Raw genomic sequence first — 27,962 nt, 5'->3', positions numbered from 1 at the left:
TAGTAGACAGGATTCATAGCTAACTTTGCTATTTCGAGAAAACGCAGTTTCGTGACATCTCATGTGGAAGGTATAAAAAAGGTCAGGAAAATGCATGTTTCTATAAAATGATGTGTGTGCAAACGCGTTAGTTCCCTACTCCATCCAACACACAATCTTAATCAGATTTTTAATTATTACTTTTAGAGCAGGAATAACTGTGCTATGTCTGGGGCAACCACACAGTTATTTATATATATATATATATATATATATATATATATATATATATATATATATATATATATATATATATATATATATATATATATATATATATATATATATATATATATATATATATATATATATATATATATATATATATATATATATATATATATATATATATATATATATATATATATATATATATATATATATATATATATATATATATATATATATATATATATATATATATATATATATATATATATATATATATATATATATATATATATATATATATATATATATATATATATATATATATATATATATATATATATATATATATATATATATATATATATATATATATATATATATATATATATATATACTTTTATATACTTTTTGCATGTGTGTTAAATGCGCAAAGTAAACGCGCGTGCAAGTGGGTGCGCATCACTTTTCGTGAAAAGGCGGGAAATTATCCTAAAAGATGGCTGACAATGTAAACATTGAGAATTTCTTGAACGAGTTGCATTCTTTAATTTTAAAGCAAGAAGACAATTATTTGCAACGTACATCAATATTTGTGAATTTTGGTGTAGGAGATTAGAGGATTGTTTGCAATTTCTGATAATATTTGGTCGAAGAATAATAGACGTAGGATGTGAAAACTTCGATGGAATTGTCAGTTTATTAGATACAATAGTAGAAGAAATCCAGTCTTTAAAACAAAGATTTGAAAGGATTCTCGAAGAAAACGTTACTTCAGAACTCCAGCAAAATATTTGCCTAACTAATGCAACTGGAAGTTGTTCGGGAATGACTAGGAAGGACGTTGTACAATCTGATGTGGAAGATTTATTTGATATTTATCGAAATTAGAACGATGTGGCAAAATGTATTGGTGTATCAACCAAAACGTTAAGAAGAAGGAGAATTCAGTTCGGTGTGCATATACCCGAGAACAGTGGTCCACGAGAGTATTACTCAAAAATAAGCCACGCAGATCTATGCGAAGTTGTGCAAGAGGTATTAAATGTTCTTCCCAACGCTGGTGAAACCTACATTACTGGAGCATGTCGATCAAGAGGTACATATGTACAGCGACAAAGGATCAGAGAAGCAATAAACGAAGTCGACCCGGTCAGCTGGACGTTGCGAAAAACTAATAATAATAATAATAATAATATCACGGGGAAGCACCGAATTCTCTTTGGTAAGTAAAAGTTTTAGCGATAACCATTTTCATAAAATGAAATGCTGCTGCTTTACAGTTATGTATTCATTTCTCTTAGGCACATAGAGGGCACCACAAGCTTATACGATGGCGTTTCGTAATACGTGGCACTATCGATGGGTACAGTCGCTTAATCACGTACTTGAAGTGTAGCAACAACAATAGGTCTTCAACTGTGTTTGAATTATTTGTCCCGTCGCGTGTGAGAGCTGATTTTGGAACGGGAAAAGTGGAAGTAGCCAGATTTATGCTTAACGAAAGAAGCATTAATCGAGGCAGTATGATATGCGGTAAATCAGTGCACAACCAACGTATTGAATGCTTTTGGGGTGAAGTGAAAAGAAATGTTGTTCAATGGCATCGAAATATTTTTTACTTTCTTGAAAATGAGCAATTGTTAGATCCGTTAGATGAAAGTGATTTGTATGCGCTTCATTTTGTTTATTTACCGCGAATCAATTAGGCCTTGCAAGAGCTTGAAAGGGACTGGGCTATCCACCCGCTTTCAACAGCGGATAACAAATCACCACGTCAATTGTGGCATTTAGGTATAACAAATTTGTTGAATACAGATCCAGAGTCGCTGTAGGCAGCTGAAATATCAAATTGGGATGATTATGGTAGCTATAGACGACGATGGTCCGTTACCGCAGGTTCAATCAGATAATGATATGCAAGTCCCTACAACTGAAGCTTCGTTGTGTGAAGAATGCTTATCTTTACTTCATCGTACTATTGAACCACTATATGAAGATGGGAATGATGTTTACTCTGACACTGTCTGTCTGTCTGTCTGTCTATCTGTCTGTCTGTCTGTCTGTCTGTCTGTCTGTCTGTCTGTCTGTCTGTCTGTCTGTCTGTCTGTCTGTCTGTCTGTCTGTCTGTCTGTCTGTCTGTCTGTCTGTCTGTCTGTCTGTCTGTCTGTCTGTCTGTCTGTCTGTCTGTCTGTCTGTCTGTCTGTCTGTCTGTCTGTCTGTCTGTCTGTCTGTCTGTCTGTCTGTCTGTCTGTCTGTCTGTCTGTCTGTCTGTCTGTCTGTCTGTCTGTCTGTCTGTCTGTCTGTCTGTCTGTCTGTCTGTCTGTCTGTCTGTCTGTCTGTCTGTCTGTCTGTCTGTCTGTCTGTCTGTCTGTCTGTCTGTCTGTCTGTCTGTCTGTCTGTCTGTCTGTCTGTCTGTCTGTCTGTCTGTCTGTCTGTCTGTCTGTCTGTCTGTCTGTCTGTCTGTCTGTCTGTCTGTCTGTCTGTCTGTCTGTCTGTCTGTCTGTCTGTCTGTCTGTCTGTCTGTCTGTCTGTCTGTCTGTCTGTCTGTCTGTCTGTCTGTCTGTCTGTCTGTCTGTCTGTCTGTCTGTCTGTCTGTCTGTCTGTCTGTCTGTCTGTCTGTCTGTCTGTCTGTCTGTCTGTCTGTCTGTCTGTCTGTCTGTCTGTCTGTCTGTCTGTCTGTCTGTCTGTCTGTCTGTCTGTCTGTCTGTCTGTCTGTCTGTCTGTCTGTCTGTCTGTCTGTCTGTCTGTCTGTCTGTCTGTCTGTCTGTCTGTCTGTCTGTCTGTCTGTCTGTCTGTCTGTCTGTCTGTCTGTCTGTCTGTCTGTCTGTCTGTCTGTCTGTCTGTCTGTCTGTCTGTCTGTCTGTCTGTCTGTCTGTCTGTCTGTCTGTCTGTCTGTCTGTCTGTCTGTCTGTCTGTCTGTCTGCCTGCCTGCCGTCTGTCGTCTGTCGTCTGTCACGCAAAATGGTAGCTTAGCTGCGCAATAGCGACAAGCCGCAATGCGGTATATAAAGGCGGGCGAACCCAAGGACTTTCCACGGGCTAACGACTGTCTGTCACGCAAAATGGTAGCTTAGCTGCGCAATAGCGACAAGCCGCAATGCGGTATAAAAAGGCGGGCGAACCCAAGGACTTTCCACGGGCTAACGACTAGTCATATCAAATATTCCATGGAAATATTTGTTGTGTTTATCACATTCGTACCAAATGGACTAAATTAGTGTATACTTGAAAAAAGACATATACGCAACGGTCGTTATAGCTACAAACTTTACAATGCTAGCAGTCCTTTGGCTTTTCTTTTTAAGTTTTCTACATTTCATTTTAAACTTGTCGTGTTGCAAGGACCTTGGAAATGCAACATTTGGTATTCCAACACCTAGAAAGTCTCACAAAGGCTTCCATCCATCTTGAACTTGATAGTTCAAGTACACCATATCCCTACTTTCTAATTCATTTCTCAAATTGTCATAGAACCTTTCATAGCATCGTATCATTACTTCCTTATCGTCGTTCAGGTGTACACCAAACATTTTGTGGTAGCAATGCCTAACATACACGAATAGAGTGTGTATACCTTTTGGTAGGAACAGCAGAGAAATTCCATAGGCTAAAGTTCCATAGTAATTTAGGAGTGTGATGTTGGTATCATATATACTTTTGTACCATCCTTGTGATTCTCGTTGCATTACAATCACCTTGGCATTTGGATAGACTTCTATTAACTCTCTCCAATAAGCTGCCACGGGTGAGCCAACAGCAGCACAAAATTGATCATAAAAACATTTCCATTCTTCTTTGCTTACACCCCCCTTAAGTTGTCTCTCTAAAAACTGATAATGTTGTTCTAAAGGTATGGATGAAATATGATAACACCGTTCTTTGTAAAGTTCTTCTAAGGCAACTTTTATCGAGAGTGATCCAGTTCTCCCAGCACATATAACAATCACATGCATGTTTATCTACCTTCCGATAATAGTATCAATTTCTAAAATAAATAATTCATTATCTATCATCATTTTGATCAGTTTATGAACACTCTTACACTTTGGTTGATTATGACTGACGTTAGGACAGTTTAACAAGCCTAACATGCACACTGTTGCAACATCATAGGAATAATATTTCTTTTATGGTTATTCCATAATAGCATTACCATAGAATGTTTAAATTAATAAGTGCCCCTATTTTCGCATCTTTTTTTCCTCCTTGTAAAGTTACTTTTTCTTTTGCGGTTTATAAATGTTTTATGACCACACTTTGCAATAAATGTCAAATTAATTAGATTTTTTAACAAATGAAAAAGTTATTTACAAAAGAAGGATACATGATAAATAGTAATGAATCAAGAGTAGGCGAAGAACAAAACAAGTTCTATTGTTTTAACCAATTAAATTTAACAAAATGTCCACCCATAAAGTTAGGACGAGACACTTTCATTTAATTATTTCTGAATATTCCATGTGTTGGAATTTACCCATACTAGAAGTTACATCCTGACAAAATATTATTTCTTTTGTAGGGAAATTAAGTGAACTTATTACCACTCACGCATCCAGACAACTTGTACGGACTTGTAGACAACAGTAGAATAGTAACTCAAGAGATAGGAAAATGCCGATGTTAGTGCAATCATGTCAAATAAGCGTGCATACCCGTTAAATCAACGTAAAACGGCCCATACCACCATGTGCACTTTACCATTCCACGTCAAATTATAGACCATCCACGTTAAATCAACGATAGAAGAGTCAATAAATCCATGTGCACTTTACCACTTTACGTTAAATAAGCGGGCATGCTCTATAATATCTGCCTAAAACCCCCTCACTCCCCCACCCCTGTCGTGTCCCCCTGGCCCCCTCCCCGTCCCATGGGTCCCTCCCCCCCTCATCTGTCGTGCCCTATAAATTATAGTGATATGTGTGTCTATAATGTCCTCTTGCCAGTGTGGTAATACCATCTTCCAAAATTATGCGTTTATCATCATCGGCATTGAGCGCCAGTTTATTTGTTTTTATTGTGTGAACATCATGCTTAATCGATCGAAAGGTCATTTGGGTTCTGTAAATGTTCTCACCCTCAAACAAGCATCTCTTATAATCATTGAAACCTATGGTCTCCCTCACCACGCATTTCTTCACCCCCTTACACCTCTTATCCTCCTTACCACATAGTTGTTTGTATGCATAGGTCTTAGCTCTTAGGGCTACAAACTCAGTCATCACCTTACCACCTAACTCGTCCTTCATCAGCCCAATGATCTTTTTATTCAAACCTAATGGTAGAGGTCTACCATCTTCCTTATCATACCCTGATGTGTCAAATCTCGCAGACACATCATCGGCGATATCTCTGTAAAAGTCGTTGGTTTTGATGTGGTATACGAATGAATCAGTATCCATGTAACACAGTTTCACGTCATCACCATATTTCGGTTTCATGTAATCATAGTGAAACTCGTACATAATCATCTTGGACATGTCGAGAATTGCCAGTCCCAGGTATATCGGCTTATTCATTTTGATCTTGATCTTGGACATCTCTATACCCATCAGTGTTTCCGAGAACCATGTGCTACCCTTGAAGTTTGGCTTCATCACCAGCTTCTCATACTGATCCTTCTTCGTAGCCAAGCGTATATCCTTGTGTTTACGCTGATTCTCCATTGTCTTACCAAAGAACGAATTGTTCATAAGCTTGAAAAAGTCCTTCTCAAAGTCATTAGTTGATTTAGTACGCAAATCAGTGTTAAAATCTATGTACGACTTCAACCACGCACTCTGATTAAATCTCAAGACTCTATGAACCTTATCAAGAACAAGACCATGCTTCAACGCCTGATCAAGCGCACGGATATGGATGATGTAGTTTGTCTTGTCCGAAAGACATGGTGTCAGCTTCTCAACACCATTAATCTTTTTCCTCTCGGGTATGAACGGGAGATCGTTATGAGAATCATGAAGTTCCCGTGGGTAACTAACATCAACCTCAAGGATGTACCCCCTATCACCGTTTTCCACAGCTAATCGTGAAATCAGTTCGGGTGTAAAATCAGAAACCATTATCTTTCCCGTCCTAGGAGAGTTTACCACACGATTGAAAGTGTTGGTTACAGGATCGTGAACAACTTTTCCACTATTAATAAGACCTTGGAGAAGTGCGTTTCTAAGAGTTGGTGTATATGGATTTTCCTCTTTCACCTCTTCCTCTCTACTGCCCTTTTTATACAAACCCATGATCTTATCCCTCATGGTTTTGAAAGCTTTACTCGCTTTCTCCTTGATAACCCTAGGTACATGATTTATTAACCAGTCTCTCCATTCATTCAATTTACTTTTTATCCGGGGTCTAGTTTTAGCCATTTCTTCCCGCTCAAACAAATCCATGTCTTGTTGGCTAGTACCGGATCTCGAGGGTGCCGGTATGGGTTCGGACAATTTACTAACGTCATCAACCCACTCAAACCCTCCGGTGGGCATCTTCTGTATCATGGCCCATCCATACAGATTGTTAGCATCAAGATACTGCAGATAGGTTGTATCTTCCGAAGTATTATACATATCGCCCATATATGGATTGTTGGCCTTGGCGTAGCGGTGGACAGCCTGACACAATCCACCCCTAATACCGCTTTCAATGAACGTGACCATCTCAATATCAAACAATAAATCTAGACTAACCCCGGTCTTTTTCAGACATGCTTGCCAAGTTAATCCGGGAGTTGTGTAAAAATGCGCTGGATCTAGTTTGTAGTATCTCAAACACGTCTCTCTGAATGTCTCAAACACATCACTCAGAAGTAGAACATCCGTCTTGAGATAGATATCATGATAAACGCCCATATTTTCAACTTTCATGTCCTTCCACACCTTCTGAGCATGCGCATAATCGGCATCGCTGATACCATCCATGTTCAACTTGCTATAAAAGTCATCTTTCAAAGGAAGCTTGGTTTCATTAAACCTATCGAATGAATCAACATACTCATATGGGTATACACCCTTCCTTCTCATTATGTTGAATTGCTCATCATTGAAGAATTTTCTAAGGTTTTTACACTGATCATCGGATAGATTGTCAGCCAAGGAACCTAAGCCGCTAGACATAAATCTAAACGAATCTATGAATCTTAGCTTTATCTTTTTGTCCTTGGTCTCACCATTTTTGTCGGTGTATTCACCAACCTTAACATCGGTCGAGAAAGAGATATATTTCTCCTTATTCTCTGCGATTACACCCATACCATCCTCTCCGTACTTCCTTGCAAGCTCCTTAATGAATAAATGCGCATCATATCCGCTCAGATTGTGGAATACAACCGGAATATAATTAGGTACCTTATATCGCAGATTACATCCCTGATGGGCGGCTCCGCGAAACTTACCAGTGAAATGACAGTGATCCCTAACCTTGATGTCATCATCACCATCAAATTCCTTCATACAAATGTGGCAAACCTCGGATCTATTGAAACCGTCACGCTCCTCATCCGTCAGTGGATCCATTTCTTTCTGAGGAAACATGTTATATAACCTTTCAGCCTCAGAAACCACATGATCTACAAAGCGCGGAACACAGTCCTCACCGCGGTAAAGCTTCAGAGGGTCCGGCACTTCACCATAAGCATATTTACTATAACAACAGAATCCGGTTGGGACATGTTTACCAACTTTCTCGGTTGATGATCCGCCTTTTCTCTCATCCTCGGGCAATTCTTGTGTAAAAGCTTCGAAATCGGCATAAATGATGAATGGAACCTTGAGCTGAAACTTACCATCAGTGAAGGTTAAGGTGCTACCCTCCTTAGGGAGTTGAACCTTAGCAGCATCATTATCCTTGCAATACTCAAAGTGCTCATCCCTTTTCTGTTCGCTTGGAAAACCAGAGAGACAATTCAAGCAATAATGCTCTTTATGTTCATGCTTTGAGTTGACCTTGCTCAGGACACCACTCAGGTTCTTAACAGCGATATAATGCCTCTTATCCCCTTCACATAGTAAAAACAAAACAACCGTCTTCTTACGATCCAGATGCTTCGACTTGCGACACATATAGACACCCTCTATGTCATCCTTTGTTAAAACATGCACAGCGACATCGGGGTTCCTTCTCTCAAACAAATCTATTTTATTTAGCGCCATTGGGAAAGTTAGACCATCCCAGTTATACTTATCATGCTTCTTAAGAATTGAGATACGCTCAGGATTACTTTTGATCAGATTGTGGTTAAGCGCGGCGATAATAGCCCATTTGAAGCATTCTTCGTCCTCGTTATGGGGGTTAATCACAGATCGCTTTCCACTGAAATTCTTAGGTAGCGGCAAGTAAGAACTACCTCTAGTTAATTTTAGTTCGTGGAAGTCCACATGTATATGTAGTATTTTATCAATTGTGAACCCACTGGCGGGTAGAGCAGGGTTCTCAATCTGCTCGATTATCTTATTACGCATCCGATTGAAAACATCAGAAATGTCATCGTGGGCGTGCAGTATCTCCATATAGCTATTGAAAGCTTTATCGACATGTACACACGGTGCATCGGTCGAGCTGGTGTCCTCCTTTACCCATTTCACCCACAGGGTCGACTGAGTCTTCAGCGACCTCTTCTGCCCGAGCACGCCACTCATCAACCTCTTGACAACGTGCTCGACCTTTTCGAGAAAGACCCTGACATTCTTCCCACCATACGAGTTTATTTTGAAACGTTTGTATGAACGGTCAAACGCCTCCTCAATGGGGTTATAGGGGTTTTCTTCCTCCTCCTCCTCCTCCTCCTCCTCCTCCACTTCTTTCACCTCTTCCTCTCTACTGCCCTTTTTATACAAACCCATGATCTTATCCCTCATGGTTTTGAAAGCTTTACTTGCTTTCTCCTTGATAACCCTAGGTACATGATTTATTAACCAGTCTCTCCATTCATTCAATTTACTTTTTATCCGGGGTCTAGTTTTAGCCATTTCTTCCCGCTCAAACAAATCCATGTCTTGTTGGCTAGTATCGGATCTCGAGGGTGCTGGTCTTGGTGCAGGTACAGGTCTAGGGATCGGTATTGGTCTTGGCGCTGGTACTGGTCTGGTGGGTCTCGGCACGGGTAACGGTCTAACCGGTGCTGACACGGTAGTGGGTGTCAATAATTCGATCAGATCGGCCTTTCCGAGCCTTGAGTAGCCACGTAGGCCGCGTTCTCTAGCGAGAGCCCTTAATTCAACAACTGTATTTCTCGAAGTCATGCTTGTGTATGATATACGAATACAAAATCTTTAACCCTTTTTTTAAAAAAAATCGTAAACCGTGTTGGAGGGTCATGAGTGTCCTAGTTTGTGGTTGCCACACCGTGCTAAAATTGTAGTAAAACACGCTAAAACACACAGAGCATCGATAGACCATGGGTACCCACCCACCAGCACCTCGAGGGTCGTGAATCACATTTGTTACCCGCTCGAGCAACAAAAAAATACCCAATCACTTGGATCTCTTGTCGTTATAACGTTTTTGAGCTTTTAGATATGCCTCCCTGTTTTTCGACCTCAACCTTGAATAGTATCCGTACCGTTCCTTCTTGGTATCCAGATCGATGGTGTAGGATGGGTCGAGATCATTCTTCTCAATCACCTCAACCAGTTTAGACTTTCTCATACCCACGATATACTTAATTCCACGGGATTTAGCAACCTCTCGCAACTTTCTAAGTTTCATCAATTTGTATTCGGGTACGGTGGAATCGGTAGTACTAGTCATGTCTGACATATTAATATAATATATAAAAAACTTTAAGCACTTTTATCGTACCACATCATAACAAAAAGGAGATAAATAAAGGTGTGCATAAATAAAACATGTCAAACTCTAAACTTCAAGAGACTTACTATCAACCTCAAAATTTATGGAAAGGACAAAAGGCTGTTCAGAATTTAAGAGGATTCGGTTTCAAGCCAAAGGAGATTAAGAAGTGGCTATCAAAACAAGCATTTTGGTAAGTACATTTACCCGCTCCAAAACATGTTGAAAGACCACATTATGAAGTTACCACCCCTAATGATTTACATCAATTCGATTTATTGTACATGCCTGGTGATATACTGTATGGTAATAAATATAAGTACATTTTGTCGGGAATCGATGCTGCTTCCAGATACAAAGTAGCCCGACCTTTGAGGACTAAGAAAGCCAAAGAGGTTGCCGCTATGATTGAAGACATCTACAAGGCAGGACCATTAACTTATCCGAAAACTTTCCAATGTGATAACGGTTCAGAATTCAAGGCAGATGTATCAAAATTGTTGGAGAAGCATAAGGCTGAAATTAAAAGGGCGACTACAAAATATAAGCATACGCACACAGCTTTTGTTGAGGCGTTGAACAAGATACTTGCGGAAAATTTATTCAAAATACAAGATGCTCAAGAACTGAATGATTCGGAAAAGGTATCATCTACATGGGTTAAGCATCTGTATAAACTGATTGATAGGCTAAACGATACAAAGACGCAGATGATTGGTATGAAACCAAAAGATGCTATTATAATGAAAGAGGTGCCTCTTGCTAAACGAGAGAATTATCCACCTGAAGTAGAATTACCTAAAGATGGCCTGTATAGATATCTACTACAACCTGGTGAAGAGCATGATGATGGGCGGAGACGGGCAACCGATAGAATATGGTCGAAAAACACATATAGATTGCGTGAGGTAATAGCGCAACCTGGTAACCGTGTAATGTACTATGTTCAAGACGGACCCAGACGGGCTTTTGTAAAAGAGGAATTGATTTTAATACCTGAAGATACAGAATTACCTCCTGATTATGTGCAAGGTTGGTGAAAAAGGGGGACGATACATAAAAAGTATCTTTACCTGTATCTGGTAAAGATGATGCCGGGGATCGCACAGGGCGGTCGGCAGATAGGGCCGCTATGGCTCGGGACGACCGCCCCACATAATGTCACAAACCGCCTTACTTTCAAATATTAATTTTTCAAATAGCACACGAAATATGCGAGCGGCGTACATGCACACATCACTAACTTTGTTCCTGATTTACTGTCTTTCTGAGGCTTTGAACCTCGGCCATTAGACTTTTTTCAAACTGGTTGCGCGTTTCGCTCTCCATCTTTGTGTCGGTTTTCGTCATCTTGTCCAGAGCTTCGTAGTATATACCACACAGGGTTTGAAATTCAATGTGACTAATGTCATCATTATTCAGCGCCCGCGAGAAGGAGTTTTCAAACACGGCGATGGCAGACGTCGCAACATCATATAATTTCATGACTTTGTCAAGTTTGCTCTGATATCTTTTAATCAAGGCTGTGATAGAACCTGTGAAAATGGATCCCGACAGTGCTACGGCACCCAATCCGACAGAAACGGGTATTTCAATGAGTGTAGCACCTGTTACCACCGAACCTATGCCGGAAGTGATGGTTAGGGCCGTGGCGCCGGCATTTAGAATCACAAGTCTGTGTAATTTCTTGTTGTATTTGTCCTCTTTTGACTGGAATTTGTTTTTTAATTTTATCAACTCCTCAAGTTGAGAGTTCACGGTATTTGTATTAAACTTGTACCGCTCACTCGAATACTCAGGAGCGGTGGGTAGCTTTGGATAAATCTCTGCCATTAGTTATTACAAAGAAAAACTTTCCTCTAAATAACCTATGGTTTATCTAGTTTATCCAGATCCTCGAGAGTTCTGTGATATGTATCACACAAACTTTCAAATTCGGCTCTACTGATGTATGATGAAAAGTTTGGTAGCGTTTTATCGAACACATCGATGGCATTTTGTACAACGCGATATGAGGCTCTGACTTTGTTAAGTTTCTCCCGATATATCTTAACATATTCGGTGGTAACCGCACACGAAGCAGAGCTTAATAGACACATACCCGAACCCCAAACTGCGCGGCCTTTTCTAATAATGGTCGCTGCGGTCGCTATCGAGCTGGTAACGGCCACGGTTTCGGATATACCCTCCATAAGCGCCAATATGGTCAGAGATCCGCCGTATTTGTCTATCCTATCATAGAACTTATCTCGTAATTTCAGCAGCTCCTCAAGTTGGGAATTGGATATATCTGTTTTAAACGCTTCCACAGGACTAGAATGCTCTGCCATTTCTATTATCTTAAGAAAAAACTATCCTCTAAATAAAATAATGGCGGACATTGATATTGATCCGTTTGGTGAACATGGTCAAACCGACGAGGGTGCCGATGAAACCACGCCCCTGGTACCGAAGGAACGCACACGGGTACAGATACATACACCCGATGAAAAGGAGACATCATTCGGTGGAGGCTCCTCTCAACGCGCTAGAGTTACTAGTGAACGGGTTAAATCACTCTATGAGGTGCTACTAACTAAATATCCAAACGAGGACCCGAGTGTGATACATACCGATCTGTTTGAGATTCGTGGTGGTGAACTATACTACAAGGGTGATAACAGACCGCTGACACATGGTGGATCTCTAAGGTCCACCGGTACCATTGCAGATTTACTTGGCAAGAAAAGGCTGCGCAGTTTGGGGTTCGATATACCGAAAGGTAGTATAACCCCCCGACAGGCCGCTAGGCTAAACAAAATAGAAGAGAGATTACCGTCACCTGATAAAATAGAAACGGCGACCGATATAGAATTAGAAACAATATCTGGAGATGTGGTGAACAGTGTGGAGGACCTGGTATCGCTGGTCGATGATGGTACACTGAGAGGTGAATATCCCGCGGGTGATATTCGTGGATTGGATAGTTCCGTACAAAAAATTCGGGGGAGTCTCCAACTCGCGACCGCTAAAAAGGTAGATATCGAACACAACATCAAGAAGGAAGAAATGAAGTTGAAGGAGTTGGAACATCCGTCGTACACAGATGAACAGAGGGAGAAGGTGGCCAAGGAGTTGGAAAAGCTAAACGATATGTTGGAGGCTAACCAGGATGGTATCAATATCCTCAAGGGTAAACTTAACAGTCAAATAAAAAGCATCAAGGAGACAATCGCCAAGGTACTTAGCAAAGATACAACATTGGGTGAAAAGATACGAACTCTATTCCGTGAGCAGGGTATCACCATCGTCAGTGTACTAACGGCATTTGGTATGGTTATCGGCCTTCTAGTAGAAGCTTTGACACCAGGGGGTGGGGGGTCATCCACCGGTAATACAAAAAATCGTGAAAAAACCGAAGGTGGTGCGAGGGAATGGATAAAGAACAAGCTGAGTGCGCTAGGATCTCTCCTGGGTAGATTAGCCAGTGCCGCAGCCGCATCACTACCGGGTATAATTGGATCCATCGTATCGTGGATCCTAAATAGAGCAAAGGAAGCCGTTGGTTGATTGAGTCAAAACCTTTTTGCTTTGATAGTTGGAATCGGAGGTCTGATATACACCTACATGGTTACAAAGCGTTAGCGGATCTGGAATATATGTTACATGTGTCATGTAACATAATACCTGCGGTATAGTACTATTTTTCGAAATACCACACGGCGCCACCGACACCAATCATGCTTAGCGCGATAAATGCCAATTCCCGTTCATGCTGGCCATTGCTGGGTGTATAAAAGTCGCTCAATACAGGTTCGCGTGGCATATCCGTGAGGGTTGATCCTCCAAACACTTTTCTATATTCACGCATCGCATCATCCAGCTCTGTGAATTTACCCTCGGCCTTCTTCTCAAGTCTGAGCTGCTTATTGATAAAGTCCACCCTCTCTTGTCTTTTACGTTGCCATATAACCTGGGCCTTTTGCAGTTGTTCTATGGCCAGATCATGCCGCTTCCGTTCCTTATCTATCCTATCCTTTGATAAACCTGAAAAGAGGTAGCTTGATCCGGTGAAAGCCAAAGCATTCGCGAAGGCACCTCCCAGCATCATTGCAATTGAAGCCATGTTTCATATACTACTACAGTATATTTTAGTGTTGTTATTTTAATACGATAGCTTCGGAGTCTATGACATCCGTATCCACCTCCGTGTATTCCACCTTGGGTAAAATACTCTCAACTTTATTACGTCGATATAAAACCCAGACCAACCATTCCAGTATTCGCAACATTATATATTTATAGTTTCAGGTATAATTTTTTGCTTAACTAGATATTCTCTTGACATTTCACTTGCGGCGACTATGGCTACAAGCTTTCCGGTATCTTCCAGGTCAAACTTCTGAATTGAGGGTGGTGTCATTTTTAATACCTTTTTCCCGAGCATTGAATAGCCTACAGCGAAAACGCATACGACCGATGCCTTATAAATATCGTTGACTATACTTTTCTTATCCATGTCTTATATATATATATACTTCAAGATTATAGTATCGCGATATTATCCCTTTATTCCATTTCAAGTTTACTTATTCTCATAGTTTTTTTATTACCTGAGTTACTTGGTGGGGTACCCTTCACCTTAATATTTTTGTCCTTATTTTTATAGACGAAATAAGCACCAATTAAGACAAGTACTATCACCCCACCACCACCCATTATTGTGTAGTTCACTCCACCGTGTTTAGGGCCATCTGTCACAGAATCCTCAATGACAATATCCTTAGGATCCTCCAACTGTGTCTGAGGTGCTGAGTGTGTCTGAGGTGCCGGCCGGGTTTGTGTCTGAGGTGCCGACTGTGCCTCCGTCTGTGCCATGAGCAATCTTTTATATTCTTCCCTATTTTTACGATTGTATTCGGCCAGCCTCTTACCGGCCTCAACCTTTTTAGGGTTCTTCGTTGTCACCTGAACTGGAGTATCCGACATCTTTAGTATCCGTATCGATATTGTTTAAATTTTTTCCCGCGATATAATGCCTACCTGTTATTAAACCTACACTGATTGGTGATAGTAGTGATCCGAACTTATAATATAGATCACATGTGAACCTTTTGAGTGCCGAGTTTAGGAATGGATCATTCTCCAGGTCATCACTCAGAGCTTTTTGATTTTTTATACCCAGGGCTGTACAGGCACCCAGGGAGTACATGTGGATTATTGACTCCCCTAGAGACTTTACCATTTGACCGGACAGTTTAGCCTCGTATATGGTGAACAGTTTATCCACCTCATCATTCTTGAGCCTTTGAATTTGCTCCTCCGTATACATCTTACCAAGATATAACTTGCTATTTCCTGTCAGCACGCACTCGAGCAATTTCTGTCTCTTACCATCATCCTGGTCCTCGATAAAAATTAGGTTGTCAATTGCGGTTTCAGCCATTTTCAATAGCGATAGGTATTTTTTAATACAAAAAAGACAGAAACTAACCAATACCAGCAATAGCACTACAGCTATCACCAGTAATATGAAATTTATATATTCTATCATTATAGGATAGTACTGTAGTTTTCCTATAGATTTCCAATCTAGCAAATCACGTGGGTTCTTGGATGTTCCATCCTCATGACTAAATGTGTATATTTACCATCTTTTAGCCTTTTCTTAACCTTCTGGATCTCTGATGATTCAATGACATCATTCTCCTCGTGGATAGTTGCGAGATCATGTCTATCCTTCGGATACCACACATATAACATTTTTGCCTGCCTTCGTAAGTTCTTCGGTATCGCGGTGTATGATTGTGTGAGTAGCCACATGGTGTGGTTTCGATGTCGACCGCTGATGGCCAGCTCCAGCAGTGGTTGCCTCTTTTTGTCCAGTTTCTCATCCGCGATAATGTCATCGATCAGGAATAATGTTTTGTATCCGGCATAGAAATCCGTCATCTTTTGGATCCATTCATACAACAAGCCCATGGGCTCAATTAGAATCACATATCTATCCCTCCAGAACCATTTTCGACACATATATGTCTTATTCCATCTTAATGTTGGACATATAATCACAATGAAATCGAAGTGATCAAAGTATTCACTCTCTAGCAGCGTTACAACGCGTTTGGATTTTCCGCAGCCCGTTGGACCGACGAATAGTGCCGTGTGAGGATCTTTCATGTAGTCCATCTTAATATAGTACATCCATAATTTCACCGTTTTGAATATTTAATTGAGCATCCATGATTAGATATATGTAGGCGTTTAAGGATCCCGCTGCCTCGGCCGTCTTTTCAACTTGCAGTGTGATGCCCTCGCTCGCATTTTCAATCCGTCGGCCGGTCCCGTGCAGTGAGTTTTCATCTATGGTTCTGAAATCCAGCCATAGAGCATATTTCGTAGTTAGGTAGTCCGCGACCTTCACATCATGTAGTTGCAGATGTTTTTGTATTTCACCTGCGTTACCATCCCTTTGCTTGCCCTCCGAAAAATACTTGCAAATTTCACCATAATGCTCAAACGGTTGCATCCCCTGAGCGAAAAGTTGGTTAGGCTTACCCTCAACTATAGCGGATACCTTTTTGATCTTAGGATTGTAGAACTTACCGGTATCTCGTTTGTAAGCTTTCTCTTCCTCAAACAGAACCAATATACCCTTCAGGGACTTGCATGGTGTATTGAATGACCAATTCCACGTTGTGTCCGACTTATCCACCCTAATTTGTCTATGTCTCAGAAACCTGTCGTAAAGTACGGCCATGTTTTCGTATTCATTTGATATGAATCTGGCAAGTGTCGGTTGTGTCACAATCTCATATTCCAGGGATATGTTGGAGATTTTGTATTTAGCATCCGGCGCCGGTGCCGTGGCGGAACCCGAAGGTTTGGTAGGTATTGATAATACTACCCTGTCATAATTGTTGAATGTTATCTCATAACACAGCCTATTACCTAATCCAGCCTGATAATATGGAATCGTGCTGTCCAACATTTCAAAATCTAGTGGTATGGTGAACTTGTTTTTGTATGCATCATAAATGGCTTTGTCCGCTACCTCCGATGCGTCTTTATCCGCGGCTCCAACTCTCAGTTTCATGCAATTTTCTGTACACCCATCATCGGATATGATACCTTGTCTGATTGAGTTCCCCTTCTCATGCTTTGTCAGCCATAAATCTCTGTAACATCCGAAAAGATCAAAGTCATCAATGCTTAGAATCTCGGTACCCTCGAACTTGATAGCTAGCTTTTTAACAATTGCCCTCCCTATGTTAGAGACCAATGTTCTCTTCGTGTCAGCTTTTGACTCGAGATCAATGTCGAAACTTAGTTTCGAAGTACCCGGAACAATGACATCATCGTTACCTAAATTAGGGAACCTAATCAGGAGTAACTGGTTCTGATCAATCTCACTTGGGTTGTCAGTGACAATTACTTTTTGGTGCGTTCCTTTTACGCCATGTGCGATTCTAAGTGAACGCTCTGGGTTTAACTTTTTCCCGTATTCCATGCTATTCCATATTACTTTTTATTTTATTTTACTTTAATTCGGTTAATGCTACGGTATCATCTGTCCGCCGTATCTCTTATGTGTAGGGTAACCGTTGTCTTCATACCACCCCATATAACCTTACCATTTTGACCCGTGACTCTCAAGGTGAGTGATTGAAGTAAACCTTTCTTTAGTTTCTTATATTGCGGATTTTTCGGTTCAATATATGTAAAATCACCACCATACTCGGATATATGATATGTCATCAGGTTGTTGCTATATTCACCATCTTCAAGATTTAATGAATTATCCAATTCATTAAGATTAAAATGTAGTTCCGGTATACCCCCTAGATTGAATATTTTACCCAACTTAGAGTTTCTAGCTAGTGGTGTTGATTTTACATCACCCCTCACGATTGAATTCAACTCCCTCCCCGTGTATTGCTGACCCTGTAGTAACCTAACCTTGGTAACTCCATCAACCAAGAGTATATCTATTGGATCTGCAACCACATATGTGACATTATCCGAAAACGTCTCCACGATCGCAACCTCCTTTGTGCCATGTGAGTTGTCTATCGGTTGATACAAATAGATTTTCTTCTCGCTATTTACGTCCTTTATTGTAATATACATTATTATATTAGAGATTGTGAATATATTTAAATCAAAGAATGGATGACATTTTCAGATATAACCCGAATGCGACATATAAACCAAATGGAGGGCAGTATCTTCAAATATTGGGCGCTAGGGATCTGTACAAACAGGCCATTATTGTGTCTGAAAGTGGCTCTTTCCCCGCTTCCTTTCCTAATATTTTTACCAATTATGAACTTAATCAGAACGCGCAACGTATGAGAATTTGGAATGAGCAACCTTTTAGATTATGGCAAACCCAGCTAAATTTCGCCACTTGGTGCGCTTCAAGTGCCTGTTCCGAACACCTGAAGGATGGTAGATCTATGGTCAGGTCGATATATCGTTTTCATGTGTATTATCACATTAGACGAATCATTAAGCGCCTATAGACACCTCTACCCTTTGAGAATAGTTTTAATCAATATGATAATCCCTATTCAAATGAGGAATTTCTAAAAATCTGTGGCGAGTATGATGTTGATTCCAACCCCATGAAATACAGGGGTCAGTACTTTTTCAGTTCATATCAAAAAAGGCATAAAGACTATCCAACTCCCGGGTTGAGTTATTTCACCAACGACTCTATGACGCGGTGGATTGTGGAAAAATCCGATGGATTTACAAAAACGGGCCTTGTGAAGATCTCTAGCAGTGTTAGAGCCTATGCCTATCTAGTTCTTAGTTCTCAGACCTCAGCACGCTCCTCCATCCTTGGTAATGATTCAAGTGCTCTGACCGCCCAAAGAGTTTTTATGAATAACCTTGAAGACATTGTTAACCGTAGGGTTGATATTCAGGAGGACATTAAGCGTTATCAGGATACGTTAAACTACGCTTCAAGTAAGGTTGATTATTCGGTTGGACAAGGTATTTATATGTTACCTAGTGACATGAATCTCAGAATTAAGACCGGTGTGGTGGGTTACAACAACAAGATTTTGATATCGGGTGAAGATCTGACCATTGGGATTAATCTAAAGGTTAATGTTATTGAAAAAACAGCTGAATCACATAAAAAGATTCCTGATAGGACATCCAGTCCTATTCCTATTCCTGGGACCTCCGGTCCTGATAAACACATTACTGATAAACATATTACTGATAAACACATTACTGCACCTTACCACAAAGATACTCCTCCTACACACGAAGATGAGAAGATCGCTCTTGTGATTGTTATGACAACAGGTTATTTCATATGGTATTTGTTTAGATAAAGAATGACGTCAATTAAATGTCAATCAAGCCAGAATAACAATAGAGAAACAATGCATTCCTTACATACCAAATATCCTTAGCAACGGCTACTTTCGTTTTGACTTTTTTCTTATGTAAACAACTTTCTGGTATGTAAAATCCTATTGTTATAAGCGTTTGATTGACAGATGGTTTTACAAGATAACAAAAACTGCTTGCGTGTTGTTATTTATTTATGTTTTATTATCATTGATGGTATTACCACACTGGCAAGAGGACATTATAGACACACATATCACTATAATTTATAGGGCACGACAGATGAGGTGGGGAGGGACCCATGGGACGGGGAGGGGGCCAGGGGGACACGACAGGGGTGGGGGAGTGAGGGGGTTTTAGGCAGATATTATAGAGCATGCCCGCTTATTTAACGTAAAGTGGTAAAGTGCACATGGATTTATTGACTCTTCTATCGTTGATTTAACGTGGATGGTCTATAATTTGACGTGGAATGGTAAAGTGCACATGGTGGTATGGGCCTTTTTACGTTGAATAAACGGGTATGCACGCTTATTTGACATGATTGCACTAACATCGGCATTTTCCTATCTCTACTCAGGCATTATTAACCCACAGTCAATGTTTCGTGTTTTTCGTAAACTTACATTGGCACCTTGCTGTGTCAATTAAATTAGATAAAAATGATGACAATGTGTGCCATTGCCATTGAAACAAACGCTTGAAAATAAATCCGGGCTGATTGCTTTGCTAAATTCACTTTAGGCTTCGAAATAAAAAATGCGACATGTCTTTTCTGAGTTTGTTTTAATGGCCTGCACGGTTAACCCGCACTAAGCGCTCATTTACTGTCGCAAGCAATTGCTCACTTTTTGCAATTTATCAAACCTCTTTTTGCTACTCCCTCCCCTCCTCATTTCTCCAGGTTGCCACGGGCTTGAAGTGAGACGAAACTGCAACAGCTACTGTTCTTTAGACTACGTATTGTCTGTACTTTTATTAAATTATCATCAGAATTTTTATCTCCCAAAGACGTTTTAAAATTCTTTACCTGTTAGAAAATACATTTCTTTGGTGTTTTAACAGTTAAATAATAGTGAGATGTCTTACAGTCTTGCAGTCTTATAGACAATATTTAAATACAATTACAACGATGTTAAAGTTCCTTCACACACAAAAAAGATAGAAAGCTGTGTAAACAGTTACCTAAAGTTTGTAGCATAAAGAAATAACAATAAAAGAACCAACTATGTAACATGCAGTTAAGACGCTCAAAACTAATATACCAGTAAAACAATTTTACACAGCCAACAGTCATTTTACTTACGTATTACCATTGTGCTTTTACAAACATATCATTCATATTATTGTGGTCAAGTTAAAATCTTTTATATAATTAGACGTATTTACAATCAATCATTTTTAATATACCAGTCGGCGCTCATTATCTCGACTACACATTATATCGATCTTTCCGTATCTCAAAAAATTTCCATCGGTACTTTCGGAATTTCAACCTCCCATAGGCTAAAACACGTCCAATATCTCAACTACTCCTTATCTCGAACTTTCCTTATCTTGACCTATTTGTGCGGTCCCTTGGGTGCATTATATCACGTTTTCACGACCTTTTCTGTAGTTTTTTTACTTTCCTTACACAAAAAAATTCGATTAGGAAAACATTCGAATGTCGAATTTCTTAAATTTTCTCATAATCAAGATTTCGAATGTCTACAATTTTCTCTTTGTTTACACATCATGTTCGGGATAAAGCGTAAGATTGAGGTAAAAACTTTGATTCAAAAATACAAATCTTCTAAAGGCTTTGGAAAAGGAAGGTGTGACACAGAAAGATGTGTCTGCGAAGTTCAGGGTACCAAAAAATACCATATCTACTTGGGTAAAAAATAAGGATAAGTATTTTGCTGCTTTCGAAAAGACGCCAACAAAGTGTGCATGGTATTGACAAACTTTCCTTATCTCGACCTGTTTAACAATTTACGCTCCTTATCTCGACTGTCCACTATCTCGACCTTTTGTTATCTCGAACTTTTTCACCAGTGCCATGGAAGGTCAAGATAACGAGCGTCGACTGTAATGATATTTTTTGAAATTTATGATTACATCTGAGATTACATCAGTTTATGGGTCCTGCACCAAAGCGGTCCGTAAATTATAAGCGAATATTTGACCTAATTAATTTAATGCTCCGCGGAAAAAAGAACTACAAACCTGATTCTTCCATAACTTGAGGTAAGGAATGATAGCGCCTTGGACTTTCTTCTTCAAGTGTTTGTGAATAGTATAAACCAATTAATTCACTACAACTCACATCAGTGTGTAAAGTTTCTTTTTTAATCGTCTTTTGACCATGTTGGAAAATAAATCCGTATAAAAACACACAACAACAACACAATATAACCTTATCAACAACTCGTTTTAGACTTTCAACGTTTCGACTATCACAGATTTCAATGATTGTGAAAAGGATGTTCTTTCTATCACTACAAGTGGATGCAATGTTTTAATCCTTTGACAAATCACAACTGCTGACTATAAGTTGAGCGAGATGAAAATCGACTGTCGCAAATTTTGACGACAAATTGATCTGATGTCACCAATTCTGCCAAATGCTTCACGGTTCATCATTAATCAAAATATTTTGGTACTTTTAACTTTAGTTTAAAACTGGCACACTCAAAAATATAGCTAGCAGGTGCGTAGTAATTGATTGCAAGTATAAAATCACACATACCAAGTTACTTTTTGAAGGGCATCAGTGCATAAAAAAAAATTTATTTGGTGAGATTTGTTAAGTCATTGCTTATAATGTATTGAATTTAAAACGCTGATCAAGAAGATGTATAAGATGTACTTTTGATGATGAACGGTTGCAGAGATATTGTGGTGTAAAGGTATTTGATGGCGTCATAAATGGCGTCTGTTTCAAAATGGATAGGTTGACCCAACTATAAGAAGTTTTATTTATTTATTTATTTAAAGATATTTATACAGGATGAGGACTTCAGTAATTTGCAAAAATATACATGAATACAAAAAAAAAAAACTGCTATCAATGTCCGTCCTGTCTGAGAATAAAAATGGAAAAAAGCAGTAAAAACAGTAAAAACGATAAAAACAAACAAAAAATTGATCAACTAGAAATGCAACAGTATGCATACAAGATGTGAAGTGACCTAATTTGGTCCCAGTTGGTGCCTAGTTTTCAACACAGGAAATGACGTCAGTTATCTCCGCTTGTTTCCAATTTTTTTGACCTCAAACTTAAAAGTGCATTACAATGGTTCAAATAATACGTCAATCTTTGTGATTATGTAATGCCTAAATGGCCGATTAAACAGATTAGACTTATTTTTACGAATTTGCGCATTCTGTAGAAGGTGACAAAACATTTCTTTCGGAAGTCCGAATTTTGACCTGTTTCGGTATTTTCATAGACACGTAAGCCACTATCTTGGACCCTTTCGGAGATTCTTGACGTCACTAACTCTCAGCTATGATAGTAATCGACATTTCTGCCTGCGGAGTAAACATTTTAGAAAATTTTGCGTGAAAAAAGAATTTATATGCGCAATATTCAACAAACAACAATGCGATCCAGTGTTTAAATGAAATGTGGTGCACTGTAAAGTAAATCATGCTGAACCCGATGCTGACATAACTTTGTTAGCGTGTATTATCAAGACGGGCGACTCAGTGGTTTCTTCATGGGTTAACGACTAGTCTATATTATATTACCCGTATGCGTCTGTTTGTTTGTCTGTCAGGCAAAATGTCTACCGAAATCTCCTTGATCTTTCCGCGATCTTAAAAAAATAGGTGGTTGTTTAATTGAAAATCTTATTTTTGATTAAAATATATTTAAGAAAATAATTTATTTCCTTAAATAATAAAATTACTTAATTTACTAACCTTCATTAAAAAATTAAATTATGTGATTAAAATAAATGCATTATTAATATGCCATTTTTAATAATAATTACCCCCATGATCTCAATCGCCGCTTTCGCTCAGGAGCCACAAAATAAAACTAGGACACTTTTACTTGCTTTGATTTGACCGCTCGCACGTAGTATACCAATCAAAACGCCCGATTTATGACGACGAAGTCCATTTTGGTTTTGAAAGTGGTCGTGGTCAGTGTTAGGTTTGTAGGTCTGTTTGACCTTTTTTTTCTCACGGCTACTTTTATTTAATTTACCATATGTTTGCTGCGAAAATAAATAGGCTTAAGAACCTTGGCTAGCTCGTATGCTAATACACAAAGGCAAAATTCATTTAGACTGTTGGTTTGCAAGCTAGTTTAGGTATACTATACGTCTTGTTTCTTTTCTTCAGCAGAATTAGGTAAAAATATAGTAGATCTTTGCCCTTTTGTTAATAAAAATACAGCGGAAATCAATACAAAATTAGGTAGTTACAATAGAATTTCTAATATTTTACGATCGTAGTTGCTTTTCTTTCGCTTTAGCTATTAATACTCAGCATTCAATCTCTGCGTGATTAAATAGCTGTGCTCAGAACACACAAAATGCGATATGCAAACGGACGGGCGAACCTGCAAATTTAAATACTGGCTACGACCAGAAAGATTTTAATTCTCACAACAGACCAAATAAGTTGAAAAACTAACTTGGCATTACAACGCATTTTCGACGATGGCATTGGAAATGTTCTTTCCATATTTATTAAGCAAAAACAAATGCTACACCAAAATGGACAAACACCACATCATAATAAAAAAAAAAAAATGATAGTCGAACCAACGAATATAATTAAAAAAAAACGTTTTGGACAGCAATCCATATTTGATGCTATCGCCACGTTGTACCTTCTTTATAAGAAATGTCAAGTTTATTAACAAAGTTTTCGCTATGAGGTAAAAAGTGGCTACTTTAACATTTATAACTGAAAGAAATAATCTTAGATTCAAGCTTTTTAATTTTCTTTATGCAGAAGTTAAATTCTTTGTATTGTGGCATAACTAAACGAACCCTATAGCACAGTTAAAAAAATCAGGATGTATCGGTAAATCGTTACGTACCTACTGCCATGTGGTGTTTTTGAATATACTAACTCAATTTTCTACAAAACCTTTTCTAGGTCTAATAGCCAAACCCAGATTATAAGAAATCAGACACACTACTATAAAAATCTATAGAGAGAACACAACAAACTTTGTGTATAACACCTAACGCTTCACAATGAAAGAAATCCAACTCCAATACATGCAGTTAACCAGAAGTACTCCACAGGAAGCTTAAAACTAATATAGCAATAAAACAATTTTATACAGCCAACAGTTATCTTACCTTTACGTATTACTATTGTGCTTTTACAAACATATCATTTATATGATCGTGGTCAAGTTAAAAGATTTTATATGAATAAAAGAGATTTAATTGGACATATTTTTCTTGATAAAAGGATATTATTTAAATTTATTTATTACCCGAATTACCTTGTTGAAACGTAGCCTAGAATAAACTCTCTTGTTCTTGTCAGCATAGTATCTATACTAGTGCAGTGTTATACATCACTGGTGCGACTGCCCAATGCCAGAAGGACTTTAATTCAGATTTTTGAGAACTCAAACCCCAAGTAGAAATGACGCTGTCACTTCACTAAAATTTGTATATTTTGAATAGTATAAAGTGCGTGATAAGCAACTTAAGCTACGTTTCGCTGAAGAGTGTGCGCAAACTGACATGCAATTGTTCACAAAAAGGTGGAAATGAAAATGGCATATATAGATTGCTTTTTAGTTCCGAAACAGTCACCCGCAGCGGCTCCGGTGTGAAATGTCTGTGATAAAGTTTGGTACCTGTTGTATTGTATCATTAATTTTATAGATGGCCAGCTGTATGTCTTATTGACTGATCTGTGCGCCTGATTTGGTTAGCTAGCTGATAACAGTGGTAATCTTAGTCGAATAATCATAGAAAAAAAATAAAAAAATATTAATTGCTTTTTTTGTCTTCCATGTTTGTGTTCAGTGGTCTATGAGTCAGACAGGATTCATATGTGTACTATCTCGTTTTAAAAAATTCACTGAGGACAAGTTTATTTTATCACATCATATATTCCCCTGATATATTTAATGTGATGAAATTTTTACCAAAAAATCTAAATTAGTTTATGTAAAGGACAGGATACAAAGGCGTTATCACTTTTGTGGGCTTTATTTTGTTCTTTCCCTTTACATTTAAGCAATTTCACGAGATAATTTGGCTAAAAAAACTGCATATAAAAACTCAATAACGCAACGGTCGTTATGGCTACAAACTTTACAATATTAGCAGCCATTTGGCTTTTCTTTTTAGCGTTCTTATGTGTCATCATAAAGTTCTCGTGTTGCAAGCTTTTCGGAAATGCATTATTTGGTATTTCAAAACCTAGAAATTCACACAAAGGCTTCCATCGATCTTAAACTTGATAGTTCAAGTACACGATATCTCTACTCTCTAATTCATTTCTCAAATTTTCATAGAACATTTCATAGCATCGTATCATTACAGCCTTCTCTTTTTTTAGGTGCACACCTAACATTTTGAGGTAGCAGTGCCTTACATACGTGTACAGAGTGTGTGTACCTCTTGTTAGGAACAGCAGAGAAATTCCATAGGCTAATGTTCCATAGTAATTTAGGAGTGTGATGTTGGTATCACAGATACTTTTGTACCATGCTTGTGATTCTCGTTGCATTACAATCACCTTGGCATTCGGATAGACTTCTATTAACTCTCTCCAATGAGCTGCCACAGGTGAGCCAACAGCAGCACAAAATTGATCATAAAAACATTTCCATTCTTCTTTGCTTACACCTCCCTTAAGTTGCCTCTCCAGAAATAGATAATGCTGTTCTGGAGGTATTGATGAAATATTAAAATGATAACACCGCTCTTTGTGAAGTTCTTCTAATGCAAATTTCATTGAAAGTGATCCAGTTCTTCCAGCACATATAACAATCACATGCATGTTTATCTAACTTCTGATGATAGCATCAATTTCTGAAATAACAGTGAAAAGTCATTAAAAAATGTCAGTATAGCAGTTACTTTGACTGTGTCATTTTAGTCAGTTAATAACGCTCTTTCTAATTGACTTATTATGACTAACTGTGGAAAAGGTTGCACAGCCTAACATGCGCACTGTTACAACAGACACATAAAGGCATAGTAATATCAGTTGGTAAGTAACAGAAAACAACTAGAGAATACTTTATTTCTAGAAAGAAAATATTTTATATGGTATTATTGAAAAACTGAGACACCTATTACGTATAATTTTCTTCTCTTTTTTCAATCACATAATACTTATAGCATTGAAAACTGGGGAAGTGTTCATCCAACAAAGATGGAACCAATAAAGGTAAGTATGAGAAAGGTTGTTTCTTTAATGACATTTAGTGATATACAACACAGCCTCTGATCTTTTATTCTCACAACTTAATATATTTAATTTCGATAACGTTGCATTGCTTTATGAAACCAAACTCAAATATCAACTTAAAAACAATTTACTTCCATCTTGTATTAACCATATATTCGTTTAGAAATAATAACCCTTCTAAACGTTTGATTATTCCCAGTTGCAGGGCCATCCCACTTGGTAGAACACATTACAAAACAAATTTCATTTTTGCTAGGTTTAGTACTTTCTGGTAAATTCAAACAAAATTTATACAAAAATAAATTCTTGCGCACATTTTGGCACATGTTTATGTTAACATTTGTTAATTCAATAAAACTTCTTATTTCTTATCTTTTTTATTATCTTTTGTTATATTTTTCTTTTTTTTTCTGCATTTTATAAATTTTTTAAATTTTATATTCTTCGCGACACTTTTTTTTCAAAAGTACCATACCTCTATCACTCATATTTCATTCAGACTCGATAGCTCAATGGGTTTTTCTTTGCATCCTCCGCTGTAACAACTATCTTGTAATATTAAATTTTGAGACCACGGTATGCATTTCATATTTTAGCCGTTCTACTGTATATATCGTAGTTATTTAGCTGAAAAAGTATTTCATTCGTTCATTTATTTATTCATTATCAAGTTCTTCAACATCTCCAGGCTGCACACAAGGCTTGCGTATGTTGCGACGGTCCTTCAATTGTTATGGAGTGAGCACCTCTTCGATGGCATCGTTATACGCTTACGTTAAAGGTCTAGAGTTAAGAAGCCCTTCAATTTCGTTAAACACCGTTTAAAGTTCTGCCTGGAATATGCTACTTCGAAAAAAAGCCTTTGTTAATGACCTTTCTGTTGAAAGGTCATTAAACGTTCCCCAAATTCACCCCTCTTCGGGATGGTTTCAAGTATAAAATTCCATTTTACATGCAGTGTTGATAATCCATCGCTCAACCTGCGGTCTTTGTTTTTACAAAAGTTGCATTGTCTTCGTATATAAAGTATGTAAAGTTTCAACTAACTTAAAGTATGTATAAAGTGAGAGATGGATTATTGCTCTCCACAAGAGGGGTCTGACAAAATAGTAATCATCATCATAAATAGGTGAATAACAAAACAAATTGTATTTCTTTAACCAATCAAATTTAACAAAACGGCCATCCTCAACAGGGATTTTATAATTACTGCTAGGACGTGAAACCTT

General features: G+C 38.4%; 1 protein-coding gene across 1 annotated transcript; it reads right to left on the bottom strand.

Annotated features, from left to right (window-relative positions):
- Positions 1–3,165: 3,165 nt before the first annotated feature.
- LOC130623694 (uncharacterized) lies at positions 3,166–25,294 on the bottom strand. The gene is made up of 2 exons (XM_057439206.1): positions 21,553–25,294; positions 3,166–4,195 (listed from the first exon to the last, which is right to left on the bottom strand). The coding sequence occupies exon 2, from the start codon at positions 4,161–4,163 to the stop codon at positions 3,597–3,599; it is 567 nt and encodes a 188-aa protein (XP_057295189.1). The 5' UTR covers positions 4,164–4,195; positions 21,553–25,294; the 3' UTR covers positions 3,166–3,596.
- Between the last annotated feature and the right edge of the window lie 2,668 nt (positions 25,295–27,962).

This window comes from Hydractinia symbiolongicarpus, chromosome 13 (assembly GCF_029227915.1).
Source record: "Hydractinia symbiolongicarpus strain clone_291-10 chromosome 13, HSymV2.1, whole genome shotgun sequence".
Taxonomy (NCBI): domain Eukaryota; kingdom Metazoa; phylum Cnidaria; class Hydrozoa; order Anthoathecata; family Hydractiniidae; genus Hydractinia; species Hydractinia symbiolongicarpus.
This window is presented reverse-complemented; position numbering and strand designations above follow the sequence as displayed.